Source organism: Chelon labrosus, assembly GCF_963514085.1.
Source record: "Chelon labrosus genome assembly, chromosome: 4".
In the NCBI taxonomy this organism is placed as follows: domain Eukaryota; kingdom Metazoa; phylum Chordata; class Actinopteri; order Mugiliformes; family Mugilidae; genus Chelon; species Chelon labrosus.
The window spans coordinates 22622723-22649700 of NC_140340.1; the positions used below are offsets into that span (position 1 = coordinate 22622723).

Sequence of the window (26978 nt, forward strand, 5' to 3'; positions counted from 1 at the left end):
TCAGTCCCGCAGCGTAATGATGACATCGTCGTCCTGTCCTTTCCACAGCATCTCCCCCTCAAAGTCCAGCATCTTGTGTTTGCGGCAGCGCAGCAGAATGCCCACCACTTTGTCCGAGATCTTCACATATCGGTCGAAGAGTCGGCCGAAGGAAATGATGGTCCGGCCCTCTTTGTCCTTGTATCCCATGTCTCTGATAATCCACACCATCTCCTCCATCTCCCTGTGGATGTGTTTCTGGGCCCGGTCACCCCTCTCGGCCGTCTTGGAGCCGTCTTTGGGTCGACCGTAGCCAGAGTCACCTTTGTGGAGGCGCTGAGCCATGGCGTAGTCGTGGTCGAACTCCTCGCTGAAGGGGTTGAGCTTCTGACCCTCCACGTGCTGCACGGACCACTGCTGCCAGCGGCTTTTGATGTCACTCATAGTGGCGATCTTGATCTGCAGATCAATAAATAGAGTTTAAAAATCAGTCAAGACTTGTAACAGATATTCTGCATTGCAAAATGAAGATGCAGAGCTTGATGAGGGAGTAACAAAAGAGGAAGAGACTCCTGTATGTTAATCTACGTATCTTCCCAATTACAATGTGTTGTCAAACCTTATTATTGGCAGGGACATGCTGATTGAACGAAGAGATACATTTGGAATGGCACTTAACTTACATTGACCATAGGTGTACAAAGTATTAGACTTCACTGTAGAGCTTAGGTTTTTCTATAGCTGAACGACGAAGCCAACAGTTAACTTGAACTCAGCAGTTCCTCAAATGGCCTTTTGAGGCTGGACCCTAAAAGCTTAAGGTTATGGTTTTATTGAATCAGAAGTGGGTGTCCACACAGGTGGCTAGCTGCTAGAATGCATCTACATTGCTCGCTCCTCATCTGCTTTGTCTTTCTCTCCTGTTTAATTTCGTCACTCTTCGTCCCCACCTTCCCCCATGCCTTCTCCTCTTTCTTTCCTTCCTTCCTCTGTCGGTATTTTCCTCAGCTTTGCAAGGCTTCAGGTCAGTGTCATCAGATCTCTTTGGTATTTGCTCTATGAAAAGTGAAGACTTGTCACTGAGGGACCTCCCATAAAACTCTGTGAGCCTTTAAAGTGCTAATCCTCCTGATGTTCATTCTTGTCACTGTTGTCTGTTTGCATGCGACCAAAATATTCTGTTGCACTCTTAAACCTGAATCTCTGTGTTGATATAATATATAATAATTTTAAAGCTACACTCCAGCAAACATTACCATGATTTTTTGATTATTACTATTATTTGCATTTAACTATTTATATTTATCAAATCACATTATGTCCAATGACCTTTGCAATACATTACATCTACCCATTTAAATATGTTTTTTCTCATCTGTCTGTCTCCGTGTCTCATATTAGCTTGTGTCCCCTGCTGCCCCTTTCTCCCTTCACCCTGTTTTCTTCCCGCTGACTGTTCCACCTGAAGGTCAGGTTGGGGAACACATTGCAGAGTGTGACTATATTTATTTACATATATTCCACTGCGCTCCGCTTCAGCCTGTGTTTTTATGAGCTGGACTTGATCTCTGCCTGACCTCAGTGACATGTCACAGGGGCCACCGTCCAGCTCCTTTGCCTTTTATAGGAAGGGTTTGAAGTATTGAAGTTATGCAACTGTTACGCTCGCTGTCATGTGTGTTGGTGTGTATGAGTTGGATTCTTCAGGTGACATCAAAGGCACTTCCTAACTTGTTTATTCGCACTGTGTGCCTCATGCGGGAATACTGACGATCTGTTTTAGGTAATTTATGTTTGAGTCAGGAAACTTTTTAAAGTAGCAGTTGAATGCACAGGAGACAGAGGAGTCTCAATAAAAGAAAGAAACTAACATACTGGAACAAGCCAATTGCAAAGTACTTCTGTCCCAAAATAGGAAGTCTGAGTGTTAGCCAAAGGAAAAAAAGGCTTTTTTGTCATTAGTGTGCTTTCACCTGTCTTCTTGGAGGAGTATTTCAGGCCAACTGAGGAATAGTAATTCAATATTCAGTCTTGTGGTTTGATCTGTTGTAGCTTCATTCTTCACTATGTTCCCCAGCTAGCTGCTAACTATTTTGTAAACTATATTTGTAAGATATCGAGGGAGTAGATTAGCTGCAGAATTTACAGTGAAATCAAACCAGCAAGATAAACTAGGTTAGAGAAATTTTCAAAGTAGGTCAGTCAGTGCAGGTGACTCCTTAACTGATCATTGATCATTTTTTTTGAATAATCTTTTGGGTAAACCACTCTACCTTGGGCCTGTTTTTGGGCTGGGTGTTGCTCTGTTCGGTTTTTGATTCACTGTTGTCGCTGACGCCGCCCTCTTCTCCCAGCCCGCTGTCCTCTGTGTCCACGCTGCTGCTCCTCGACCCCAGCTTCTTCTCCTGGAGAATCATCTTCTTGTCTTGGATCAGTCCTCCCCCTGCGTTCTGTAGCGCCCTCATGTGACGCCGGCGCGTCGGTGACTCGTTGCCTAGGAATGGCTTGCTCTCCTCGGGACCTGACTCCATCTTGCCTCGAATAGCGTTGACCACATCGCTGCTGCTGCACTCGCTGCGTTTTGGTTGGACGGTCTTGGTCACGGTGCAGGTTCTGATCTTACTCCCGCCGCTATCGCTGTCTTCTGCTGTGATTACACGTGGGGTAACGGTGAGCTTGACCACATGGTTGCGCTCCTTCTTGTCTTCCTCCTCGACAGATGTAGGCATCCAGCCACTCGGGATGTTGTCTTGCTTGTCTGAGTGTTCGTTAGCCCATCCCTGCCAACTCTTGGCTAAGTTGGCCACCATGGCAGCGCATTTAATTTTCCGCACAGCCCTTTTGAATGCCTGCGGTTCCTGGGGTGAAACTGTGGAGGTCCCACCGCTACTCATGGTGACAAGATACCAGCTCTACACTCACGAGTGTTGTGGGTCTTTCAAAAGTCACTGTGAGTTTGTTGGTCCAAAATGCCCAATCGTTATCAAGAATAAGAAATTTGCTCAATCCAAGAGTCTTGAAAACTATTTGATTGTCTCTTTCTCTAACAATTCTCGTTGTCTTGTGGCGAACGTTCTTGAGATAAAGGATTGTTTGAAAAACAATTCAGGTTCTTTTGGTTCCAGGTTCTGATCAAGGACCCGTTTCAGCCTTTATAGCCACAATGGATGTTCACAGAAACATCCGGAGCCTTCCAGATCACCACTCGGTCAGTGGGTGAGCTGCTGGTGTGAAGAGTGTGAGGACTTTGGCTTTAATTCCCCGTTGAATCCCCTCTGGCTCCACACCGGCCTTTAAATAGGGAAGGGTCGTAAAGGAAGTGATGTCACGCAGTGTCCACGTGAGACAGGAAAGTCCACTGTCAACATTCTTGTTACTGACACACAGGTTCATGCACACACACACACACACACACACACACACACACACTGAGGAGTGGAATTTCTCCCAGTGGGATCCAGGGAACAGGTGTCCAGTGTTTTTAGCGTCTCCGAGGTTTAAGTCCTTCCACACAAATACGCTGAAACACAAACAGGCTTTCGCTCTGAGTCAGCCAGCTATACATGGGGGACCGGCATGTGTGTGCATGAGTTTATTGTGTATATATAGGGATGTTTTCATTGATTTACACAGTCTTCCTTTAATGCATGACAAGGTATGCTTAGATCACTTGGACGTGCATGGCTGCTGTGTGACTGTGAATTCCTGAAGAGTGGGTCACGGACATACAAAGCAACAAGAGCGTTTGTCTACATGTCTGTGCATGTGTAGCTGTAGCTATTTCCATCTCTGTGTATATTTGTGAATAAGTGAGTGTGAAGTCCTGGATTATGATTCATGTGTGGTGCGTTGTAGGAACCAAAGCTGAAGGTAGGACGATATGAAGAGTAAATCTGAGGCGAATAGCACAGTTTCTCCCAGGGTATATTTACTGTCTGTTTTTAAAGATTTTCGGAGGTAGTATTTTTAAACCTTTAACATATAAACCTCAAAATGTTCGCCTGGACTTTTTTGCTTATTTCAGCTATAAAAAGGTCAGCAAGTAAGTAAGTCCTGTAAGTAAGTACTTCTAATATCTGGCAGCTATTAACAATTTACTGTGTAATAAAACTTCCATGAGTGGTGCAAGTGAAACCATAATGACACCATATGGAATGTAAAGCGCAACATCTCAGTTTTCAGAAACTGAGATTTTTTTTGTTAGAATTTTTCCACCAACCATGACATAACTGGTCATCCAAAAAGTGCCTTTGTGTGAACGTGCCGCCAGGGACACGTTACGTTTTAAAGGTTTAAAGTCTCTTGGAGAATTTTCTTCCCCTTGCATGGTTTTAAGGCTGTGACACACCAAACCAAGGTGGTCGGCCAGTTTAGGGCAGTCAGCAAGCGTCTTTGAACTTTTTGGTGTGTTTGGCGCCGCTACATACAAGCTTTCTTGTGACAAGACCTCTTGTGGGGGCCTTTAAGATAATTCAGCATGTAGTATCAGCAGTGGAGCATGACAGAGTCGACTCTGATTGGCTGTTCTTAGCAAACCAGTGCATTATTCTGTTATTCGTCCTTATTTTTTTCATCTTAATCTCATCTGAACAAATGATCCCGGTGTAATCATCTAGATTGAAAAAAAATGTAGATGAATTAGATCAGCATGCTTTTTTCTTTTTTTAGCTAACTCGCTTCCTAACTAGTCATGATTTGGGGAACACAGAGGCGGTAGGCCTCCCGCTGGTACAAAGAGTAATTTCCTTTCACGCAGATGCAGGACATACTGTATGTACCTTTGTAGCCAGTCAGACGCAGGTGCCATGAGGTGACGTCTCTGTTGGCCTTTGTCACAACGTCTTAGTATCTGAAATACCTGACTGACTTCATGAGGTTGAGATCACATCATCTGCTGCAGGACCCATTGTTTTCCCCATCTGTATTGGGGTCGTTGTAATGCTCACATCTCGGCTTAATTGATTTACTTGATCCAGAAGTCTCATAAAGATCAAGAAAGAGAAAGTGTTATTTATTTTGCCCATATTCCTACTCTGGATTCAAAGTCTCATTCCATCTAATCCATGAGGTTTAAGTATTCGGTGAAGATCCTGATTCCACAATGTTTAAATAATTAAAGTTTGGCTTCAGTGCAGGGAAATGAAAATGTCATCGACGCAAAAGAAGTACAAAAATAGATCCAGAATAAATAGAATTTGCTGCGTCAGAAGCGTGACAAGTACAGCTATATGCATTATACTTTCTACACCGTGTATAAATACCACACCGTATTATTGAAATGAATCTTTTAATCAACAGAGAAACAACTTTAATACAGCTTGTTATATAATCTGGAAACAGTGGTCATTATAATCAACACAGACTGATTTAATTGAATTATTAACTACAGTACAAGTTATTTAGTTCAACATAATTAAATGACATAAGCACCAAACAGAAAAATAACTGACTCATAAGTATACAAGTACAGGTAAGTACAGCCTTTGTACTGTAACAAATATTTATTCCCATTTTCATTTTTGCTCCTCATACATCATCAACTGTTTTGACACCACGAAAAAGCTTCTGATGTTGCATCACCATCTTACATAAAATAAACTACAAGTAACAAACTCGTTCATTTACGTGATAACCCAAAGCCTAATTATTTTTTAGTACATGGTCAGTATGAATCTGGGAATTTTCAATGGTTTGAAACAGCCACAGAAAGCTGAATGTGTCTTCGTAGAGTCTGCAGACTAAAATAACCAAATGAGGAGCCGAGCCGTCACCAGCTCCGGTTTCTGACATATGTGTGTGTGCGTGTGTGTGTGTGTGTGTGTTTTGCGTTCCCGGGCCCGTGCCAACAGCTGCTTCACGTGCACGCTCCCTCTGCCTGTTGTGCACGGTAGACCTGCTCAGAAATAGACATGCCTGGCACTAGAAAGCAATGAGAAAGGTGTGGGAGCTGTGTGTAAGGATTCGAGTATTTATACCGGACTTAATCAAGGGAAAAGCTTTTATTATTTGTACTGTACGGGAGTTGTGCGTAGAGGGCTGAATAATAATGTGATGTGTTAGGTTGATTGCTGTGGGAAAACTTCTCACCTGCTGAACAGAGCAGGTTCATTTGCAGAGAGTAAACGGGAAGTGTGTGTGTGTGTGTGTTTTGCTGAAGAGCACTTTGGTCAGTGTTGGCCACGTGAGATAAATATTGCTGAATAAATAACCATATGAATACATACATAAATAAACCTTTCTTTCAAATGAAATACCAACAACGTTTTGACCTCACCAGGAATAATTATATCAGAGCACAACTACGTGTATGCGAGTTTGCAGAGGCTTCTGTTACTTCCACTGGTCTTGCATTGGCGTTGTTAGTGTCTTTGGGGGGTGGAGGGTGCATGGGCTTAATTAGTCTAATCAGTCACCCCTGTGGAGGTGTGGATAAAAGACAAGGCTGAAGAGGCCTGAGAGGACACTGTTCTTCAGCTGCAGAAGACACCAAGAGCCATGGTAGTTTGTATTTTTGCTTCTTTTTTCTTAAATTATTGGAGTGTCTCTAATCAGCCTGCACACCTGAAGCCCACCCATCCTATCAAACCCTGTAATATATCTACCCTCGTCTCTCATCAGCTCCTCACCAACGTGTTGTGTCTACCTGTGCGTTAACTCACTGATCCCAGCAAGCACCCATCACCAACAGTCGCCGTCAGCCTCATCTGTAGTGATAAATATCACTTTGCACCACAAAGTCTTTGGAGTTGTGATCTGCTTTTATTTCATATTTTTATTTATTTCATGATCCGACTCAAGGACCGCCAAGTATAAAGTGGAGACGGGATTATCAGATCTACAAAATTAAATACTTGTACTGATATTTAATATGAAAGCAAACAACAAAAAGCCACAGGTGAGCCGTGGTGATCTTCTGAGATTGACGAGTGCTGTCTTTTCTCATGCCTTTCATGGACCATCAACACCGGTTTCTCTGAAGGCTGCGTTCTTTCCGCTGTTCTGGTCATAGAGCCCGCTCCCCCCCATGAGCTGGTTATAGACTTCCATTATTCTCCATCATTACGCCTCCTGGAAGCCATTATCACCCAAGACCTCAAGTGGGAGCAGAACAAGAGTTCTCCAATTAAAAAGCTACAATAGATGATATACTTGCTGCGGCAGCTGAAAAAGTTCAACCTGCCAGCGATAATGGTGCCCGTCTACACCTGCATCATTGAGTCCAACCTCTTCTCCCCCATCATCGTCTTCGTACATACCACTGCCGAGGACAAAGGCAGACTGCTGCGAATCATTTGCTCTGGTGAGACGGTGATTGGCTGCCATCTGCCATCTCTCCAGGACCCATGTATGCCTCTCAGGCACTGAGGCGGGCAGGAAGAATTGCAACCGACCCCTCTCACGGCAGATACAAACTCTATAAGGCCGCTTCCTCCTATCTATACAGTTCCCTTTCTAAAAAACAGTTCCTTCTTTATTTAAACCCTAAAATCTTATATTCTATATTTTCTAGTGTTCTTATGTCTTTCTTAGACTTAGGTTTATGTTTATTCCACTAATCGTGTGAGTATATGTGAAAATAAATGTGATTCAGATTTTATCCACAGCTTCTCAGCTGTGGGTGGTCAGACTGACTGATTTATGGCCCCAATAAAATGTAATCTCTGCTTGAGCTCATTGTTAGTAGCTGATGTATTTTCTGTCCAAAAATAAAATAAACAAATAATAATAAAAAAAATCTAATTCATTTGTCACATTTTTTTTTAGAAATCACGTTTACCCGGCCGTCCAAAAAATGTCTCACTGCTCAAGTCCACCAAGGCCATTTAATGGTTTCCACATCTCTGTCAGTAAACACTGGACGTCCCCAAGCTTTCAAACGCACAACAACTGCAGTCTGTTTGCATGCTGTGTAAACTGTCTGTTCAAGGATATGTGGATGGAGAAACTATTTGAGTGCTCAGGTTTTAACATCAAGTTGTCTGGTTGCTTTCTCAACTACAGTCCTTCAGCACAGTTAAACATCTAATTGAGATCTGTCAATAAGTTTAATACATGAATGACATCAAAAATCTTTTTGCGTGTGGAACGTAGATTTGACAAATGATTTTTAATTACGGTATGTTATTTTTTATTTTTTTTGTAGTTCCTTCTTCCATTGTTCAACAGTATTAGTCTGAAGTTAGGTTTTAAGTGTCATGGTTCTGTGTTTTGATTGCTGTGCTGATGTTGAGTTTCGTTCACGTTTCATGTTTTTCAGTTTCCTGTTTTATTTTGTTAAGTTCTTGGTTTCCTGTCTTGTGTCCCTTCCTGTATCTTCCCGCCTTTGTGATTGTCTTTCCCGTCTTGATTGGTTTCACCTGTTTCTCGTCACCTTCCTGTCCTGTCATTCCCCACCTTTGTAATTGTCTGCCCACCCTGATTGTTTTCACCTGTGTCTCCTCTGCCCTTGTGTGTATATATAGTCCTGCTTTTCCTTTTGTCTTCGGTCGCATCATACTGTTTTCTACCGTTTCTCTGTGTTCCCAGTGTTTTCGATCTTTAGTCTTGTGATGTTACGTTTTTGTTTTATTGAAAGTTTTGATTTTTGTTTTTGGTTCTCCTGCCGTCTCAGCAGCACTTTGTGTTTCCTTTTGTTTAATTAAATTTAGTTTTTGCCTACTCCTGCCTCGTCGTATAGTGTCCAGCATTTGGGTCCTACCTCACCTTGAAAATTCATGACATTAGGAGACACAGAGGGTCCAACATTCACCATCATACACTAATTCCTGTGGTCAGAATGCATTATTTCAGCACAAGGAGCGTTCTCGGACTTATGCTTCAGATAACTAAAAATACACTAACTGTCTAAAATAACTGTCTTCTTTCAACTTTATAAATTATATTGAACTCTGCTACTGTTGATCTGCAGAGGCTAACTGTTCTGGTGAAGAATCAAGAAAAAATTCTCAAAAATAATTTGCTGTTTTCTCCATGTGCTATCAGTTGTTCATTGTAGTTTTTCCTTTTTAATTTAGCTTTCTGCTGTCTGAATGTTGTCGTCTTTTCTATCTATTTCCATTCACAATAAGGGTTATTTGGATGTAAGGAAGTGTGACTGTGGTATAATGCACTTCTCTCTGCAGCTGTGTGTTTTAAGAGCTTTAGATACTTACCAATCAAAGTGAAGTTTTAGACCCATAAATTTGTTTCATTTGACCCAGGTCTCTGTTAATCTCACACAGCCAGAACAGTCTTCTCAGGCTCATGACGATAAGCTGTCGATTTACAAGAAGGAATAATATGTCATGAAATTTATGGCCAAGGCAAAGTAAACTTTAATAGTTTAACAGGAGTTTGCATCAAGTGAAGTTTTTAGCAACTTATTGATCTGATTTAATTGGATTTGTATGAATGAGAGAATGTTCTGGAAATGCTGATAGCAAAAAAAGAGTATTTATATGCTCGAATCCTCTGTGCTAAAAAGGACACGCATCTGTAATTCCTCAACAATTTCTCTCTCACAAACAGTGGAACGGCCTTGTTTTATCGTCTTGTGACAACTTTATGCTTCAAGTGTGAATGTGTACTTCTTACTGTGTAAACAAGTTTTCTTCAGTTCTCATTGTAATCATGCCTCGTGCCAACATAATGGTTTTGGACCGGTTTTGTTAAAACCTACATTTGTCAGTAATAAAACACATGCTCTGCCGCTGTTGTTTCAGACTATTGGGCATATTTGTTGTTTGAATTAAAACACTGCATGGATGCCTTCTTGATTTTGTTAGCATTTTCAAGTCTGACTCCAACCACGACTGCAGCTCATATTGCTGCAACTTTTACTTTTTTAAACAAACAAACAACAACAAAAAAAGAAAAAACACTGGTTACAAAAAGGTCAGGTCTGGGACTGTGCTCATGTACTCAAAAAACCAAAAAACAAAACACTTCTACACAACCACACCCACCACCACTTTAAGGCAATGTATAGAATCTGGGGTTACAGTATGTAACCAATATTAGCAGATGCAGATCAATCAGCTTTTTAAAAGACTCCAACAAGACTTGCAGGCAGACTAGACCAGCACGTAATGCATACTACAGTCTTTCATTGAACAGAAGCAGCCAAATCTGGGTAAGAATGCGAGCTATCCTGATAAGGTCACAGCGCCCAGTGGACACATCTGAACCAGATGCTGTCTGACAAGTACCATGACATTAGAACAATGAAAGCGCCTTTAGCTGTAACCCTCTTTACTATAGTGCAAATGGACTCAGAGAATAATAAAAATCAACTGCACACGACTGCTTTATGGCAACTGAGTATACTCATAGAATCAGGGGTTACAATATGTAACCAGTATTAGCTGTAGATAGCGGCCTTGGGAGATGGTACCTTTTAGTACCTCCAATCTGATATGCAAATAAACCTGATGTAGGTTAATGGACTGTTAACAAGGGTCTTTTGGCTTAGAAAAGGTACATATGTTCTGCCTGAGCCAATTCCTACCTGGAAGAAATTCAAGTGCAGCTTTTAAAAAGACTCCAACAGCATGTACCGTATGCTAGTAGTATGTAGCATAATGGCACAGTCTTTCATTGAGCAGAATAGGAACATCTCCTTATGCTCACCAGATCTGGAAAAGATGTTGTCTGACAAGGATCATTGCATCAGATCAACGGAAGCACCCTGAGCTGTAACCCACTTTAATGCATTGCAATTATACTTGAATAACCAGATGCACCCAAAACTGCTTTACAGCAACGTATACGTAGTTAATCAGAGCTTACAATATATAACTAATGCCTGCTGCGCATGTTGGTGGTGGCATTAGGTAATGGCAGAACACCTCCAGTCTGGTTTGTAAGTAAACCTGAGGATCTTTTGACTCAGAAAAGTGTTGCAGATGTTCAGTCTTAGCCAGTTGCCACCTGGAAGAAATGAAGGTGCAGCTTAATTTGCGTTTCAAAAAATAGGTACATCTAAATAATTAGAAAATTTTATAAAACTTTCATTTTAGTATCTGATATCAAAACTACTTCTGATAACAGTAAGATTGTGTTGGACTCATGATGCTGGTGTTTTGTTACCTTTAATCCATCAGATACACTCCTGGCAGCTCCTATTGTTCATTGTCTCCTCATCAGATATGAAGGGAAAAGAGAAAGGATCACAAATTGTCAATTTCCCAAGAAAAGCATAAACCGGCATCGTTCATTCCAAATAGTTTTTCACTGAACAAACTGTTACATGTGATGACACATGCCCATGTGACGGGCACAGATCACAGCTTGGCTCTGCCATGTGTGTCCCTCTCCTGCTTAATGGGTATATTTGTGTCTAATTGGAGGATGTCTTTTTCAGTGTCTGCTGACGCCATCACTGCAGGAAGGCAAGCCAGGAGTGAGATCTTATTACTGGTCGGATCCTCTGGCCGAGCTGAGTGCCAGTCCTGGCAGCGAGACTGTGACTGCACAGCCTGTGACACACTCATACACATTTACACTTCTAAAACAGAAGTCTGAAATAGCCATTTGAAAAACTTGACAACAATCACTTTCAGTCACACATAAATGCAGACTGCGCAGGTCCGAACAGACAAATGCACACAGGTACGCCGTCCAAGTCTCACAGCATGAAGACAGATTGGAGTCAGTGTGAGAAGAGTGAGAAGAACGTTTCTCTGGCTGCCCATGAGGAGGATGACATCAACGCGTAGCTGCAGCGATGAGCAATGTGTTCTGATCCAGCTCTGGTGAAAAGAGCAACTGTGCCTGGCTCTGTTTCCTTTGCAGTCTGGAATCGGCTGCACAGTTAACGGTTTCAGTGACAACTCACGCACAACTCGCCTCTATCTTGTTTTTATGTAATAGTCACTGTTGCTTTCAAGGACTCTGATAATCCATGCTTGTCAGCTGGTTTTACATAATGTTTGGATTGATGGATGAGGTACTCAAACATGGCAGCAGTTCATTTGTGTGCGTATTTCTGACAGAGTCTAGCTGACTCTGAAATCTAAAACAAACGAAGACAGCAAAAAGTCTACTGTAGGTTTTGGAGAGTATGATAAAGAGACATTTACAAAGTATTTACAAAGTATGTTATTCTACTTTTTGTTATGCCTGTGGCCATGATAATGAATGGAGACTTACTCTACATGTCATGTAACAACTTTTTCCTAAAACTGTCTCTTACTCCAACCTTAAACCAAGTCTTCTTACTCAATTCTAATGCCTAATGTTTTACATGAAGCTTGCTGTTACAGTGTCATACCCATCATGCAATACCCTAAGGTAAGAAATGTCACAGTACATAAAAATAATCACGCTATGAGCTGCAGACATGATTTATTTGTTCAAATTGCTCTGGGTTTGCTTACAAAGGTATGCAGCGTGTGTGTTTGGTGACAGAAGTACAGGACATAATTGGTGTTCACTGGAGCATTCTTCTTCTATTGTGTGTTGTGAATGCTGCAGCACTTGCAGGCTGTACAGACTAGTCGACTAGTTGGTTTGTCAGCTTCACTGCTGTGCCATGACGCTTTAAGCGTTAACTAGTCACTGATCACGTGACGATAACAACATGGACGCCTCAGCGAAGAAAGGGGAAGGGCCCAGTGAGTCATTGCAGCAAACTAGCAGCGGTTCATCACTAATGATGAAGCCCATTCTACCATGACATGCAGAATATGTAAGTCAGTCCTGAAATACAACAAAAGTACTACTGCAGTGCACACTCATCTGAAAAGGCATCAGTTAACACTAACAAAGAACGGTCCAAATCTTCTCGACCAGCAGTCAATGAACTTCACCAAACGCCCTGTGGTAACATAGAGAAGGAGACTGCTAATCAACAATTTGCTGGTGAATTTCAATCTCAAAGTTATTAGACCTTTCACTGCAGTACACAGAGAAGGCTTCAGAGAAATACTGCATTTTCTTTAACCAGGCTACACTATCCCATCTTACAACACACTGTGGAGTACTATAAAATGCTACTGATGGTGCTGAGCTGCAGTCTGTTTTTATACAGGCTATACATATCTGCAGCACACAGTATGTAGCACATGAGCTGTCTGTTCTCAGCATATGTATTCAGGTCAAGAACACAGATTTCATTGTTGCAGAGCATTACTTTCTACTGTGTTTTTTATCAGTGAAATCATCAGCGACTAGCCTGTGTCAACTTGACTTTCATCACATAACAGTCGACTTTAAACAATCGGAAGTCGTGTAACCCCTAGCAGGATTTTTTTTTTTTCACGTTAGTATTTATTTTATTTTATGCGCGAGAGAGGACGGGGAAGTGGGACAGCAGCAGATCAGAGCATGAAGCTGTGTTCGCAGCGCAGCAAAGAGCCAGCCAGAGACAGAAATAAACCTGACAGGCATTTCTTTAGTTCTGCACTCCTCGCTCTGTTCCCTTTCAACTGTGAATATGACACAGCTGAGTCACACAGCCAACGACGTTTGTGAGTGTATGCGTGTGAGAGAGTTTGTTAATGTGTGTGTGTGTGTGTGTGTGTGTGTGTGTGTGTGCGCGCGTGTGTGTGATGCTTCTTCAGGTGCGTGTGTGTGCATATCAACAGCAAAAATCCTAATAGGATCAGTCAACTTCAATCTTCTGTCTTGACAATACACCAACGCACCTACGCACATCTCCTCTTTGAAGTGTGCATGTGTGAATCTAAAACCCAGCAGCTTGTCCTTATTTCCTGCTATAAGCTAAGTGAAACGGATTAAAGTGGTTTACCATCTTGCTATTGTCATCTTCAATATCTAACCACTCATGTGACTGAACAGACAACAAAGGAATAAGTTTTTCCCTTGACCTGTTTCTTTTCAACCTCCATCAATTTTTCTTTTATGCTTATTTAAAGAGTCATTTTTCCTTATCAGCATTCAGCAAAACCCTGCTGCATAACTCATTTTCTTTGCCTCTCTGGACAGTCTGTATTAGTGTTTTTCCGTTATCGTTCTACATTAGGCATTCTTTCATACAGCTAGCACTCTGCGGGACCTCCAGAATGGAGCTGATAGATTCCAGTTTGCAAGAAAGTGCCCCACCACCAACTACCATCAGCAAAACATTTCCCCATCCTTCACTTTCAACCAAAGGGCAACTTTCCAGGCTGAAAAATGAAGCACACTGACGTGCCAAAAAACCTGAGGCTGGCTCCAAAAGTGAGTCAGTCACCTATAAACATGTTTACAGCCTGGTACATCATAGCTAATTTCTTCAGCCAAAACAACTGTAAGGGGATTGAATTTTTTATATTACTCACCTAAATTATATGAAGCCTCAAAGTTATGCATGATTAAGGGCGTAGACACTTTGAGTGACGTGTGGATGTCCTCACAGACTGCTTCATCTGCCCAACTGAGCTCCACTCACGCTCTTTCTCTTTAAAAATTTTTGAATTCGCTGGGAGTTTGGTGGAGTCAGACTCGTCACTCGCCCAGTGAGAGCTGGGATAGGCTCCAGCCCCCCGCGGCCCTTCACAGGACAAGCGGTTACAGAAGATGAATGAATGAATGAATGTTAAGATTCAAAAAACTGGTATAAAGTACAGGTCGACTAGTCAGTTTTCAACCTCACTGCTGTGACATGACGCTTTAAGCACTGATCACGTGACAATAACAACATAGACGCCTCCAAGAAGACAGGTGAGGGGTCCAGTGGGTCGTTGCAGCAAACTAGCAGCGGTTCATTTAGTGTGTGGAAAAACTGCGCTGAAGATGATGTTCTCTGCATATGTATTCACGACAAGAATATAGATTTCATTGTTGCAAAGCATTACTCAAGTCGACACCGACACTGACGTCGTCAGTGTCGGTGTCGACTTGATTTTCATCAGTCGACTTAAAAAAATCTGAAGATGTGCAACCCCTAGTGTGAAGTGAGTAAATATTATGCAGTCATGGGACATTCATTCATTTTCTGTAACTGCTTGTCCTCAAAAAAGTAAAAATATTTTATCATAAATGAACAAGGATGTACATAGGTGTCAGCTACATGTGTTGCAGTTGATCCATAGTTCTAAAGTCTGGGTGCAGAATTTATGGGTTGGTTATCTATTCCCATGGATTATCATATTTATTCTGTCACATAACCTCTGCTGTTGATTATGTATGTCAGTCATAAAATACATTTGAAAAAAAACACTACATTAAAAAGCTTTGTGGCTGAAAGCTAAGTTCTGAGCTAACAAATTTCAATGTCAAATTTATTGACATTCGAAAACTCAACAACAATGTGCAGATGACACAGAACTTTATCATTTCTTCTGATTTCCTGCATAAAATCCATCCTGGATACTTCAGTCTGTGCCAGAGTAATGGACTGATGCTACAACTGATACACCGACTGATGTTAGATGGCTAACTGTTTTTCACTGCACTTTGACCTGGAATTAATTTAGTAAACTTCACAGAATAACTGTCAAAGTCATGTTCCATTTCATCTCTATTGTCACACTGTTTCTCTTACCTCCTATGCCCCCGCTATCACTGCACAACTGTTATCACTGTTTTTATAATGGAGATTAATAAAGTTATACTGGCACAGCATTGGCAAACATTTCCAACATTAATTTTAGCCTTTCCGTTCTCTTCCTTCCATCCTTCCTTCTATTGCAGTAAACAAACCAATAATTGAGTCAGTTATAGTGGGTAATATGTGATGACACACAGTGTTCTTGCAGACTTACTGTAAGTGCAGCACTGAAGTCGTTTCCAACCCCATTAGATAATGGAGCTTATAATGTGATGAAGTAGATAATGCCGTCCTCAGCTCAACTTTGTTTCCACAATCTTAAATATATAGATTTGTCGCTTTTTCTGTGCTGCAGCACTCAGTTTTAATTGAATAAAAATCCTCAGTAATATCTTCACATTACTGAAGCTGTTACACATATTCTTTGAAAAACTGACAAAATAAGTTATAAACATAAAAACATGCAAAATCATTGTCTCCACTTAGATGTGTCCAACCCATTTATTTTGAATTGTAATTAGATATTGTCGACTTAATGCAGGAAAAATGCACAAGAAGCTGCCTGCAGTTACTTGATGATGCAGGATATATGCAGATTTCATGCATGCCAAACAGTAATAACTTCTCCTGGTCTAACAAGCTGCGTAATAAATGATCCTTTCACTCGGCAACAAGCTCCACTGCACAGAAAAAGATTGCTGCTGTTGAATATGGCTTTAATATATTCATCATGTGCATCCTCTACTTCTTATGTGGTGCTCAGTGGCAACCATCTCTCTGTTTTAATGAGGTGCTGGTGACAGAAACCGATAATTGTCTTCTGGATTAGGGTTGGTTTTCATTGGCAGGTTGTAAGAAGTGTGCTTTATCTAACGAGCTGGGCGATAAATGATGTGTCAGTTTTTACACAGATGGAAAAATATCGCTGCTGTTGTGAGTTGTGTGATGTATTGCTGTTGTCAGATGAAAAGCAGGTAGCTGCAAAAAGTATGTTATTAGACACGAGATCAGTGAGACTCCAGACAGAAAATGTGATGATCTGTTGATCTTTTTGGTTCAGGCTAAAGTATTTTTTACAACTATTACATAGATTGTAAATATAAACTAAGAATATGATCAATAACAAGTTTTCGGTGTTAATTAACAACAGGTTATCTAGACATTTCACACTGAAGCATTGATTTTTTTGTTCGACTCAGGTAGTAATACCACCAGTAACCAGTAGATGGCTACCATTCATCCACTAAGCACCTTTAAACGAGAAGTCAGTTATATAGTCCATTATATATTACCACTTGTCTGGACACCCTGGACAGGTCGAGCTACTTTAATATGAACCAAAAAATGAACCGTCTCCTCTCTATCATCTTACTCAGATAATCACATTTCATTTGTTGCAAATCCAGAATAAAGAGCATGAGGCTGTCACTGAGATTTTCAATGTGAAATGAATAAAACATTCAAAAACATCAACCAAATCACTAAACTTTCTAAAAACTTATTTAATTACATCGCTCACTTATTTTGAAACTTTGCTTATCTCTCTTTCAAAGCAGACAAGACCTTGACTTTCCCGGGCATTCATACATTCGTGACTCATTGTCTTTCAGAGGAATATCTTGGAATGGCCATTAGCTAACTGGCCGGTTAAGTGATCGTTTAAAAAATAAGCACACAACAAAAAAAACACACACACCGTGCATTAGTACATTAGTGAGAATGATCTGAGAGATTTTCAGACATATGTAATCTTCCTAAAGGAGCAAGCCAGTAATACTGAACACAGCTTAATGTACTGCACAAAAAAATTCACATAAGATGAAATATCTTTGGCCGACTGGGCCTTTCTGTGTGGAGTTTGCATGTTCTCCCTGTGTCTGTGTGGGTTTTCTCTGGGTACTCCGGCTTCCTCCCACCATCCAAAGACATGCTCATTAGGTTAATTGGTGATTCTAAATTGGCCGTAGGTGTGCGTGTGAGTTTGAATGGTTGTCTGTCTCTCTGTGTTAGCCCTGCGATGGACTGGCGACCTGTCCAGGGTGTACCCCGCCTCTCGCCCGGTGACAGCTGGGATAGGCTCCAGCAGACCCCTGTGACCCTTAACAGGAATAAGGGGGTGCAGAAGATGAATGAATGAATGAATGAAATATCTTTAATCAAGGCTTGTTGTTTTTCTAGAAGGATAATTCTCACTAGGCAGTTTTTCTATTAGAGCTTTTTCTCCCTTTAAGTGTTTGTTTCTCAATCATTTTAACAAGCTGTTATAATAAACTTGTTATTGAGATTTTCTTACAGGATCTAAGTTAATGCTTCAAAAGGTAAAGGTTTTAGATGAACACAGACAAGCGCAGAACTACTTTATCAAAGTTAGATTTTTCAATTTCAAGCATCTTATCCTTTTCATCACTTAACATACTAAAAACCGACGTTGTCAGTCTTACAGCACAGCAATTATATATGCCCATAGGTTAAATACAGTACAGAGCTCTTCTGTTTTTTTCCCTTGGATCAATACAAATCTACTTGTTTTAGTCTAAAAGCACTTGTTTTGTGATATCTGGGTTCTCCATTGGCAGACCATTTACTTATTTTAAGTAATATAGCCCTCATTTTAAAACCTTTTTTTGAGTTTTTGCAGTGCGCTAATTGGACTCTACAATGACAGTCACTGACAGCTAGCAAAACAGTGTGATTCAATACTGTGCACTTTATTGAAATACAATCTGTTATTTTTTTTTTTTTTTGGTCTCTTTCTCTGGTTTCTTCTTTTTGTATTTTGAAGCACTGCTTAAAACCTGGTTAGGATCTACCAGCGCCAAATGTGAATTCTCATAACATTCCCCCCTGCCATAAGGTTTTGTTCAGAAGTGTATTGTGTGGACTTGTTTGGCAGGGTTTATATGTAAAAGTCCTGCAGTCCCACTTTAATGCACAATTAAAAAAGGCCTAAAGGATGCGCAAGACATTAATCAAGCGCAGTCTGTACCCACACTCCAGAGGTCTACTTTAATCAGGGAAAAAACAAAAAATACCTTCAGTGGACCGTGACTGTGTGACGACGCCACTTTGATATTTTTTGTCAGTCCCCTGTAAACCCTGTGTGTGATATTGACATTATTGACCAATAAACTATTATCTACAAAGACAAAAATGCAAAAAAGGAGTGATATATAAATAATATTTTCTCTATTGCAATGTGTATGCTTGGTCAAAGCTCAGTGATAACTGAATGTTGTTCCAAGGAGACATACTGCTGCTGTCCATTAGTTTTCATTGTGCCATCCTCCCAACCAATAATCCACTGTGTGCTGTGAGGAGTCGGTCCACCGGCTCTGATGCTTCAATTAGTCTGCGTAACGAGCTTTTTGTTATTACAGGCAAACATCTCCTGGGGTTTTTGTGCATGTGTGTAAAACGGTATTTGCCCTCTGATTGTGGCCATTGGCTCTGTCTATTTCCACACCTCTGAGCGTTTGCCGTTGTCGGAGCACATAGTCATTATAAAAAGCCGGTTAATGTCTGTGTGTCCTGCTGAAAGGAGTCCTTGATTCACAAACACTCTGGGATATTATTAACCTGCAGCAAGGCTGTCATCTAACAGCAGCTGGCTTTGTGATTCGGATTTATTTGCTGTTTAAATGTTATGCATGTTGTCAAAAAAGGACCAGACCAACATTGGCAGCAATGAAAACAAACAAAAGCGACATTTTATATTTATCTCAGGGGCCACAAATGTACAAACCTAGTACAGAACTGTGAAAACATTTTTGTGGCCTTTTTTTATTCTTGTCTCCACGGGAGAGTGAGAACATTGTCGGCCTGTCTTTTGAACACTACAATGACTTATCTGGTGCAGAAAAAAGAAGACATTGCCAGTCATTCTGATTTTTTTTTTTTCATCACTGCTTTAGCTCTGTTTAGGGGCTCCATCAACGCCTGAAAGCAATTTCTGGTTCCTTAGTTGCTAAACCTTTTCACTGTCATCACCTGCTAAAGTCTGATGGTATGTGTTAAGCAGGCAGTCTGCAGTTGTTCATTTGAGCTTTTTCACTGGAAACAGTAGCCTGAAAGCCAGCCTGAAAGGAAAAATGGAGTGGAGTCACCTTATTGGGATCTGTTGGGCCAATCAAATCATCTGGTTCGGGGCTTTATGCAATGATCGTCAGAGTGCCATGGAGTTGAATTTGTTTACTACTAAATAAATTCCCAATGCATACGATATCGTTTGCCTGATAGCAGCAGTTTGAAAAGTTTAGACCATCTGATCAAGTGTTTACATGGGTATTAAAGAGCTAATATTTTCCTATTGTACCCAGAGAGAACCCAGGCAGACACAGGGACAACATGCAAATTCCACACAGAAAGGCCCAGTCGGACTGGATTCAAACCCTGAACCTTCTTGCTGTGAGGTATCAGTCTGTCGCCCCTCAACATGCAGTATAAATGCATAAATACTTCTTGAGGGATCTCTTGCAGAGCTTTCATTTGATACACAGACTTCATTTTTTTCCCATGTAACATCCCTCTGGCAACAAGCTTTGAATATAAATTGCTCTCCACATCTCTGCTCAGCCTCCATATGCCTTCCATTTTACAAACTTTCTTCTCCTTTTTACATGCACCATTTTTCTTACCGCTGCCTTGTCATCTCTATCTTCATCTCCTCTGCTTTCCTTTGATTTCCCTTTATTCTTCCTCAGTAGCACAGGAGAAGAGAGCAGCCTTGCCCCGTGACAGATAGCCATCATTTCTGCCTGCTCTAATTCACATTGCTCCAAATAGCCAGCAGTGGGTCGCAGCCTAAATTACTGTAACTCCCTCCTCCGTAATGGCTTTCTGTCACAGACGGACAGGGCAAACTCTAGCAAAGAAACCAGAACTTGTCTTGGTGCAGACCGCTTCACACGGTCTCTCTCTTAAACTGAATGTTAAAAAAAAAAGAAAGAAAAAGTTAATCCTATTTGCGAGTTGGGACGCTAACACAGAACCCATGACGTGATTGACTGTGAACCAGCAGGAAATACTACAGACTTTAGTTCTGCAAACCAGATTACAACGTTAATAGACAACTTTTTATTTAACATTAATTAAAGCATTTACTTAAACATACAGTCTTCTATCAAACAAAGCTGATATTTGTTATTTGATGACAAACAGATGATGTTCTTTCAAACTTACAGAACAGTTTCATGTGAACTGACCCTTTGTTGGCTTCTTCTTAGTCTGTCAGTTATCCTTCCTGTAGACGGGAACTGGCTGTGACGGAAACGCAGCGGGAAAAACCCAAGACTGATCGATAAGATTCATGATCTAGATCAGTGGTACATAATCCAAAACAAAGGCAACTGAACTTGAGTTTTCTTGAAGATCAGTGGTTCCCTCCTCAGAGCTCCCGTGACTTATATCTTACTTGTACACACACACACACATGCAGATAAATCATTGAGAGCGTCTTTCACCTTCTCCATCTAGCCTCTAACCAAAAATTTCAGATCCTGGCCAAGTCTGCGTTTCAGACATGTTGCTTCAGTCATAAAATAGTGATGCTCCATCTGTAAGCAAAATGAGGGTGAGCCAGGGTGAGCTTGTCTGCTAGCTGCTAGCTGACCTGACAGGACTCGGCATAATCATTTTGATTTTATTTGACATGTGCATATCTAATCTTGAACACCTTACACCCACTCTATGGTCACTGGCCCTCCTTAGAGGCCAGATCCCATGAATCTAGATAACAGTGAGTCTCAATAAAAGTGCATAACGTCCCATCTGCTTTTTATCTGGATATGAAACACTTGAAATAACACATGCTGTGTTTCTGCATGGTTTGGTGTGACCATTAGGACACCCCACATTAAGGGGCAGTGTTTTTTTTATTGCTTTTTATCTTAAAATGAATAATGAAGACTGGGTGTTAATGGATCGTGCATGTCCTCTGCAGGCCCCGTCGTCCTCAGTTCCTCCTCAGCCTGCGTTTTTAAATAGATCCTGTAGAAATAGCTACAGAGGAGACAAACTGCTCTGACAAAGCCCGCTGAAAGTGTGTGTGTGTGACTTTGTGTTTCCACCAGTGCATACATATTAGTATGTGCACATGAACATTCCTCTGTGTTTCAGTCTGCTCCATTGACTTTGCCTTCATCCATAATTAAACTGGTATAAATCAGGCTGTCAGTCACTGCTGTAATGCGAAGAGCTGAATGACATTTTAATGACTGCGGGGCTATTCTAGGGTCAGGCCGACCTAACAGGTACACGTTTCCATCGCTCATTTTCAACAATTCATTCTTCTTCTTCTGTATCCTTCCCTCTGTTTTTCCACTTTTGGCTCTCGGGTGTATTTTTAGACGCTCATGTGGAATATAAATCTCATCGTTGTTGAAGGGGAGCAGATTTTTGGAGTGGACAGAAAAACAGTCACCAGCCATAAATGTAGCTGTCGCACCAGTTTTCTATAGTCACCCTCATATAATAGATCGACAGGAGGATCATATAAACATAATATGGGCTGATTTCTGCCTCATGATGAGGAAAATAAAGATGCAATTGCTGCAAAGAACCTCAATTTTTAAAAACCGAACAAGCCTATGTGTGCAGACAGGAACTGACTGTGGGTACAAAACAACAGTACCTAAACTGATCAAAAACAAATGAATACATTTTTATGCTGCTCACTATTAGAATCAAAGTTACAAGTTTTCATTAAAGTTCTGTGCATTTATTGCCCTGATTATATTACATGACTCCAGATGTCTGAATTGCTGCCTGGATTTCCTGCTTTCTATAACAACTTAACCAGAAGCATTGAGCCCACTGAAGTTTCTTCGATTCTTTTCCTGTTTTATTTATTTTATTTTGCCTGAGCCATAAAATGTTACAATATACTAACAGGTGAGAATGACATCTGTGTTCTTGTGCTAGACTTATCTAAACAACTCATAAAACAGTTGGTGAAAAATGTTACCTTAAAGCAGTGGTTCCCAAACGTTCTCTGCTGGGGGCCCTTTGCCCCCCCCCCAAAAAGATTTTGTTTTCAGACTCCATTGTAGTTTATTTCACACATTGTAATTAAATCTCAACCTTTTTGGAACAAATAAAAGTGAACTTTACTGTGTAATTATGTTCAGTGTAACAGGTTTGCGTTTGCATGGGAGCCTGTCAAAAACATGTCCATTTCTTCGCTAGTAGTGTCCTTTATTGATTGATTCATTCCATCTAGAGGGTGACACAGGAATCAGTTGTCGCTCCTATCCCATCCCGAGCCCACAAAAATACTCCCGTCATATCCCGATCGCGTGACTGCCCCCCCCCCCCAAAAAAAATCCTGTCCCGCAAAATCCCGGCAGAAAGACTCCCAAATCCCGTTCCGCTCCCTTTTTTAATAAACTGCCTGTATACTTGCAAAGTTCTCAATGCTTCGGTTTACATGTAGAGACCCTAGTTATGCTACCGTGTAAGTGTGGTGATATTGTGAGCCTTGTTAGTGGTATAGAAATAGCGATTTCTTTTTATGTGTCGGTGTGCCCCGAAGGCTAGCGTTATACGCTAAATAGCAGTTTGCAAGAAAACTGGTCACATTTGACTAACAAAACAAATGCATGAAAACAAATACCAGAGAACGGTCGAACTCGGTACACGTGTTATTAACCCCAGGTTCATTTTGCGCCGGAGTTCCCCTTTAAAGGTACAGTGTAGAACTTGTGGCTCCCCCTTCTGGAAATCATAGGAAATACACAAGCACAGTCAGTGTGTGTCTACAACTTACTGTACATCTGACCTGTTCTTTTATTGCTATCTCTAAAAAAAGGATAATGTTTTTTTTTGTTTTGTTTTTTTCTGGAGCATGAGTAACTTCTCTGGAATACTTTCTACATTCAGTTTCATTTTTCCTAAGTTCCAGAGATTCATAAAATTTTATTTCCATTGGTTTTCACATATAAAATATATCTCTCTGTAGCAGACAGTTGGGCTCTAGTGGACATTCAAGGCTCTGTTTGCCAGGGTAACCCACCCATAAATACATCTTTCACCACCCACCATGATTCAAGATTCCAGATTCAAGATGTTTATTGTCATATCCACAGTAAAAAAAATAGTAGTACTTTGCAAGTCTCCTTTACTAACAACGCTAATAACAGAAATATAAACCCTACAAAGAACAAAAAATAAAAACCAGGGTGCAAGAGATATCTGTTAAATAAGAACCTGAGTAATAGTGCTCTGTGGGTTGTGCTACAGATACAGTCAGTGGGAGTGATGGGGGAGTGAGGCACTGTATGAGCTGGCCAGGACATGTTTAGGCAGAGCATCAAAGCATTGATAGTGTATGCACGTAGCTAGCTCTTATTGACAATGCAGACAATGCCACCAATGCTCCCGACCCACAATCAGCATGGTGGATTTGGTGGTAGGAACCCAAGTCGTGTACAGTGTCTCCTTAACGTTTGGGGAACTCTACGCCTCCTCTGCTCAAAGTGGATATTAGTTCAGCTTGGTACCCCTCCCACATCCTATGTTTTCCCCCAGTCTTGTCTAGTCTAATTTGTTCTAGTCTTAGTGTAGTTTAGTCTAGTCTTGTCTAATTTAGTCTAGTCTTCTCTAGTATAGTCTAGTCCAGGGGTGCTCATTACGTCGATAGCGATCGACTGCTAGATCGCGATGGTAGCGTGGGTAGCTCGTGTTCCATTGAAAAACGTTTTTTGGATGTTAGTCTAAAACATTTATGCGTTGCAACTCCAAAACAAACAGCAAGACAAACGTTCATCTTTATTTATTTTTGCTTTATATTTGCAACATGCCCTCAGTTCAGCGGCACACATCCACAGCCACGCACAACTTCAACAACTCAAGACTACCGTCTTTCTTAAAGAGACAGCGCTATTTTTCTAAAGGTGCAGTGCACCAATTTTTCTTGATAAAAATAAAAACAAAGATGGATAGAGCTTTTAACACTGTAGCAACAATTGATATGACAATTAATGTTTGACTTGGTCATTGTAAAAGTAGCTCACAAGCCAAAAAAGTGTGGGCACCCCTAGTCTTCTCTAGTGAGTCTTGTCTAGTTTAATTTAATCTAGTCTTAGTGTAGTCTAATTTAGTCCAGTGTTGTCTAGAGTAGTCTAGTCTAGTCTAATTAGTCTAGTCTTCTCTAGTGTAGTGTAGTGTAGTGTAGTGTAGTCTAGTCTTGTCTAATTTAGTCTAGTCTCCTCTAGTATGGTCTAATCTAGTTTAGTTTAGTCTAATTTAGTATAGTCTTAGTATAGTCTTGTCTAATTTTAATCTAGTCTTTTCTAGTCTAATTTAGTCTAGTTTCCCCTAGTGTTGTCTAATCTCGTTTAGTCTACTCTAGTCTCCGTTGCAACAGTTGCTGCCCTATTCACCAAATCAATTATTGCTGTTTCATGCACAGTAAATTCAGATATATCGCAAAATACAAAGAGACTAACTTGACCAGTATTGTGTAGACACATTTGGAAAAAAAATGTAACAAATGGTTGTTTCTATGTAAAGGTCCAGCTCTCTAGCTCTAACCTACCAGTCCTGCATCGTGTGTGCTTCACAATAAAGTATCACTGTTAAGTATCACTTAATAGTGTTGGTCAGGACACACAGATAAGCATTTGAACCCCAGTACAATTCAGAATTACATATATTATAAGTATAAATAGTCATTGAGGTTCAGGCGGTGCAACAGTGACTTCATGTTTGGCCAGGCCACAGTGTGTGAGAGGTCTCCAGATAAAGATGACGCAGGCGGACAGACTGACTTACGGCTGTGGGTCTGAAACAACGCCACCAGTCCTCAGACAAATGTCGGTGTTGCAACACCCGGACTTGTTGCTGTTTATTTTTAGGTTTGAAGGAAGCTGCCAGGAAGCTGCCAGCCGGACTGCTGGAAGCCACAGTGTTTTGGACAACATGTTGTTATGTCATTTGTGTGGATGGAAATGTTGCGCCATGAGGCTCTGATGCCGGGTCCTGAATGGAAGTCAAGACCATGTTAATGAATGATGAAATGTAATTTGATACTAGGAAGATTAGAGCTGGTAAATTACTGTGAAACTAGTTTCTTTCAGTTCCTTTTTCATCTCGGTTTTCTTGGGACTGTAAGAGTGTCTAAACATTAGTGTGCCATATGCAGTTCATTGACATCAAATCATTTCCAACCTGCAGTTGCCAGAATGAATAAAAAAGTTGCTTAGTGCTGCTGCAACTGACCTGACATTCTTTAAAAAAAAAAAAAAATGTTTAATTAGGTCCCATCAATCACTTTGTCAGACAAGGTGCCTTTTTTTTTTTTTTTTTTAAATGCATGCACCTCATTTCAGTGGAACACATTTACTTTGACCTCCCAGCAGCACCGTGGAAAGTGACACACTGACAAAAACAAGGACAATGTGAGTTTTATTACGATACAACACTAAAATAACTTCAAATGTTGATTTAAAAACCCAAACTAAGCAGTTATATGAACCATTTTTAAGTGGATTTAATCAACAATGTGCAGCAGGATCTTATTCCAGGGTAATCATGAAATGTTGTTTTCCTGGCTGCACATTAACTCGGCCGCTGTTAGAACATTACATTCAGTCCGTACAAAAATAGCCTCACGGAGAGAAATGAGTCTCTGTAGCTCGTGGCAGACTTCTTCAGACGACATCTGTCCTCGTTCAGACGGAGAAGATGTTATTCATGTAAATGCGTCAGTATGAGTAATCTTCATAAAACAATGCAGATGAGCAGCACTGGTGACGAGGTGTGAATCTGTGTCCTATAGATCTGGTGTTATATGGTCGAGTGTGTTCGTAGGGACGATGTGTCTGAAGAGCTGCAAGATGGTTTGTGCGCTTACAACCGTGGCTCCAGTCAATACAAAACGCACTATATGGTCAGAAAATACTTATTGTCCGATATTGCTTTTCCTGAATTTGTCTTCTTCTCATGAAAACAATGTCAGTTTGTTTGATTACTGATCATCGGTTTTCAATGACAAGACCAGTACTTAGATAAGATTAACCTATTTTCTAATGCAAACAAAGTGTAATAATGTAAATCACATTTTAGTTCTGCTTTTTTCCTGGTCTGTTAAAAGAGGTTAATCATTTATGGGTGAAGCACTTCACCTTCATGTAAATCATTACCTTGATTACATGAATGCAGCACTTGACCTTTGTCAGATACTGTGTGCAAATGTCTCAATGGAGTTTGTCGAGCAAATGTAAAGGTTTCCTTCAGTGCAAACTTTCTACATGTTTGGATTTAGGTGACATGATGTTCTTCCCTAAAACGATATAATTTCCCAGATCAGACCTATTGGACTAAACAGACTGGAAAGAAGGACAGCTGTGAAGTGTTTTTGTGGTCCAACACTGACCTCATGTGTTCTTATGTGAGACTGCATCTGCTCTAGTCATCAAAAAATACAGTAGATCCTGTTTGTTTCTTGGATTTTTTGTGAAATATTTTTTTTATTATTTATCAAAAAAAGTGGGTTTAATCGGTTCTGAATGATTGGTGGGGAGCTGGGGTT

At 40.7% G+C, this 26978-nt stretch overlaps 1 protein-coding gene across 1 annotated transcript; it reads right to left on the reverse strand.

Moving 5' to 3' along the window:
- Window positions 1-2901, reverse strand: abraa (actin binding Rho activating protein a; the record flags this gene model as incomplete). The annotated part of the gene is made up of 2 exons (XM_084542079.1): window positions 2253-2901; window positions 1-438 (listed from the first exon to the last, which is right to left on the reverse strand). Exons 1-2 carry the CDS (start codon window positions 2871-2873, stop codon window positions 1-3), a joined length of 1059 nt encoding a protein of 352 aa, XP_084398205.1. The 5' UTR covers window positions 2874-2901.
- Between the last annotated feature and the right edge of the window lie 24077 nt (window positions 2902-26978).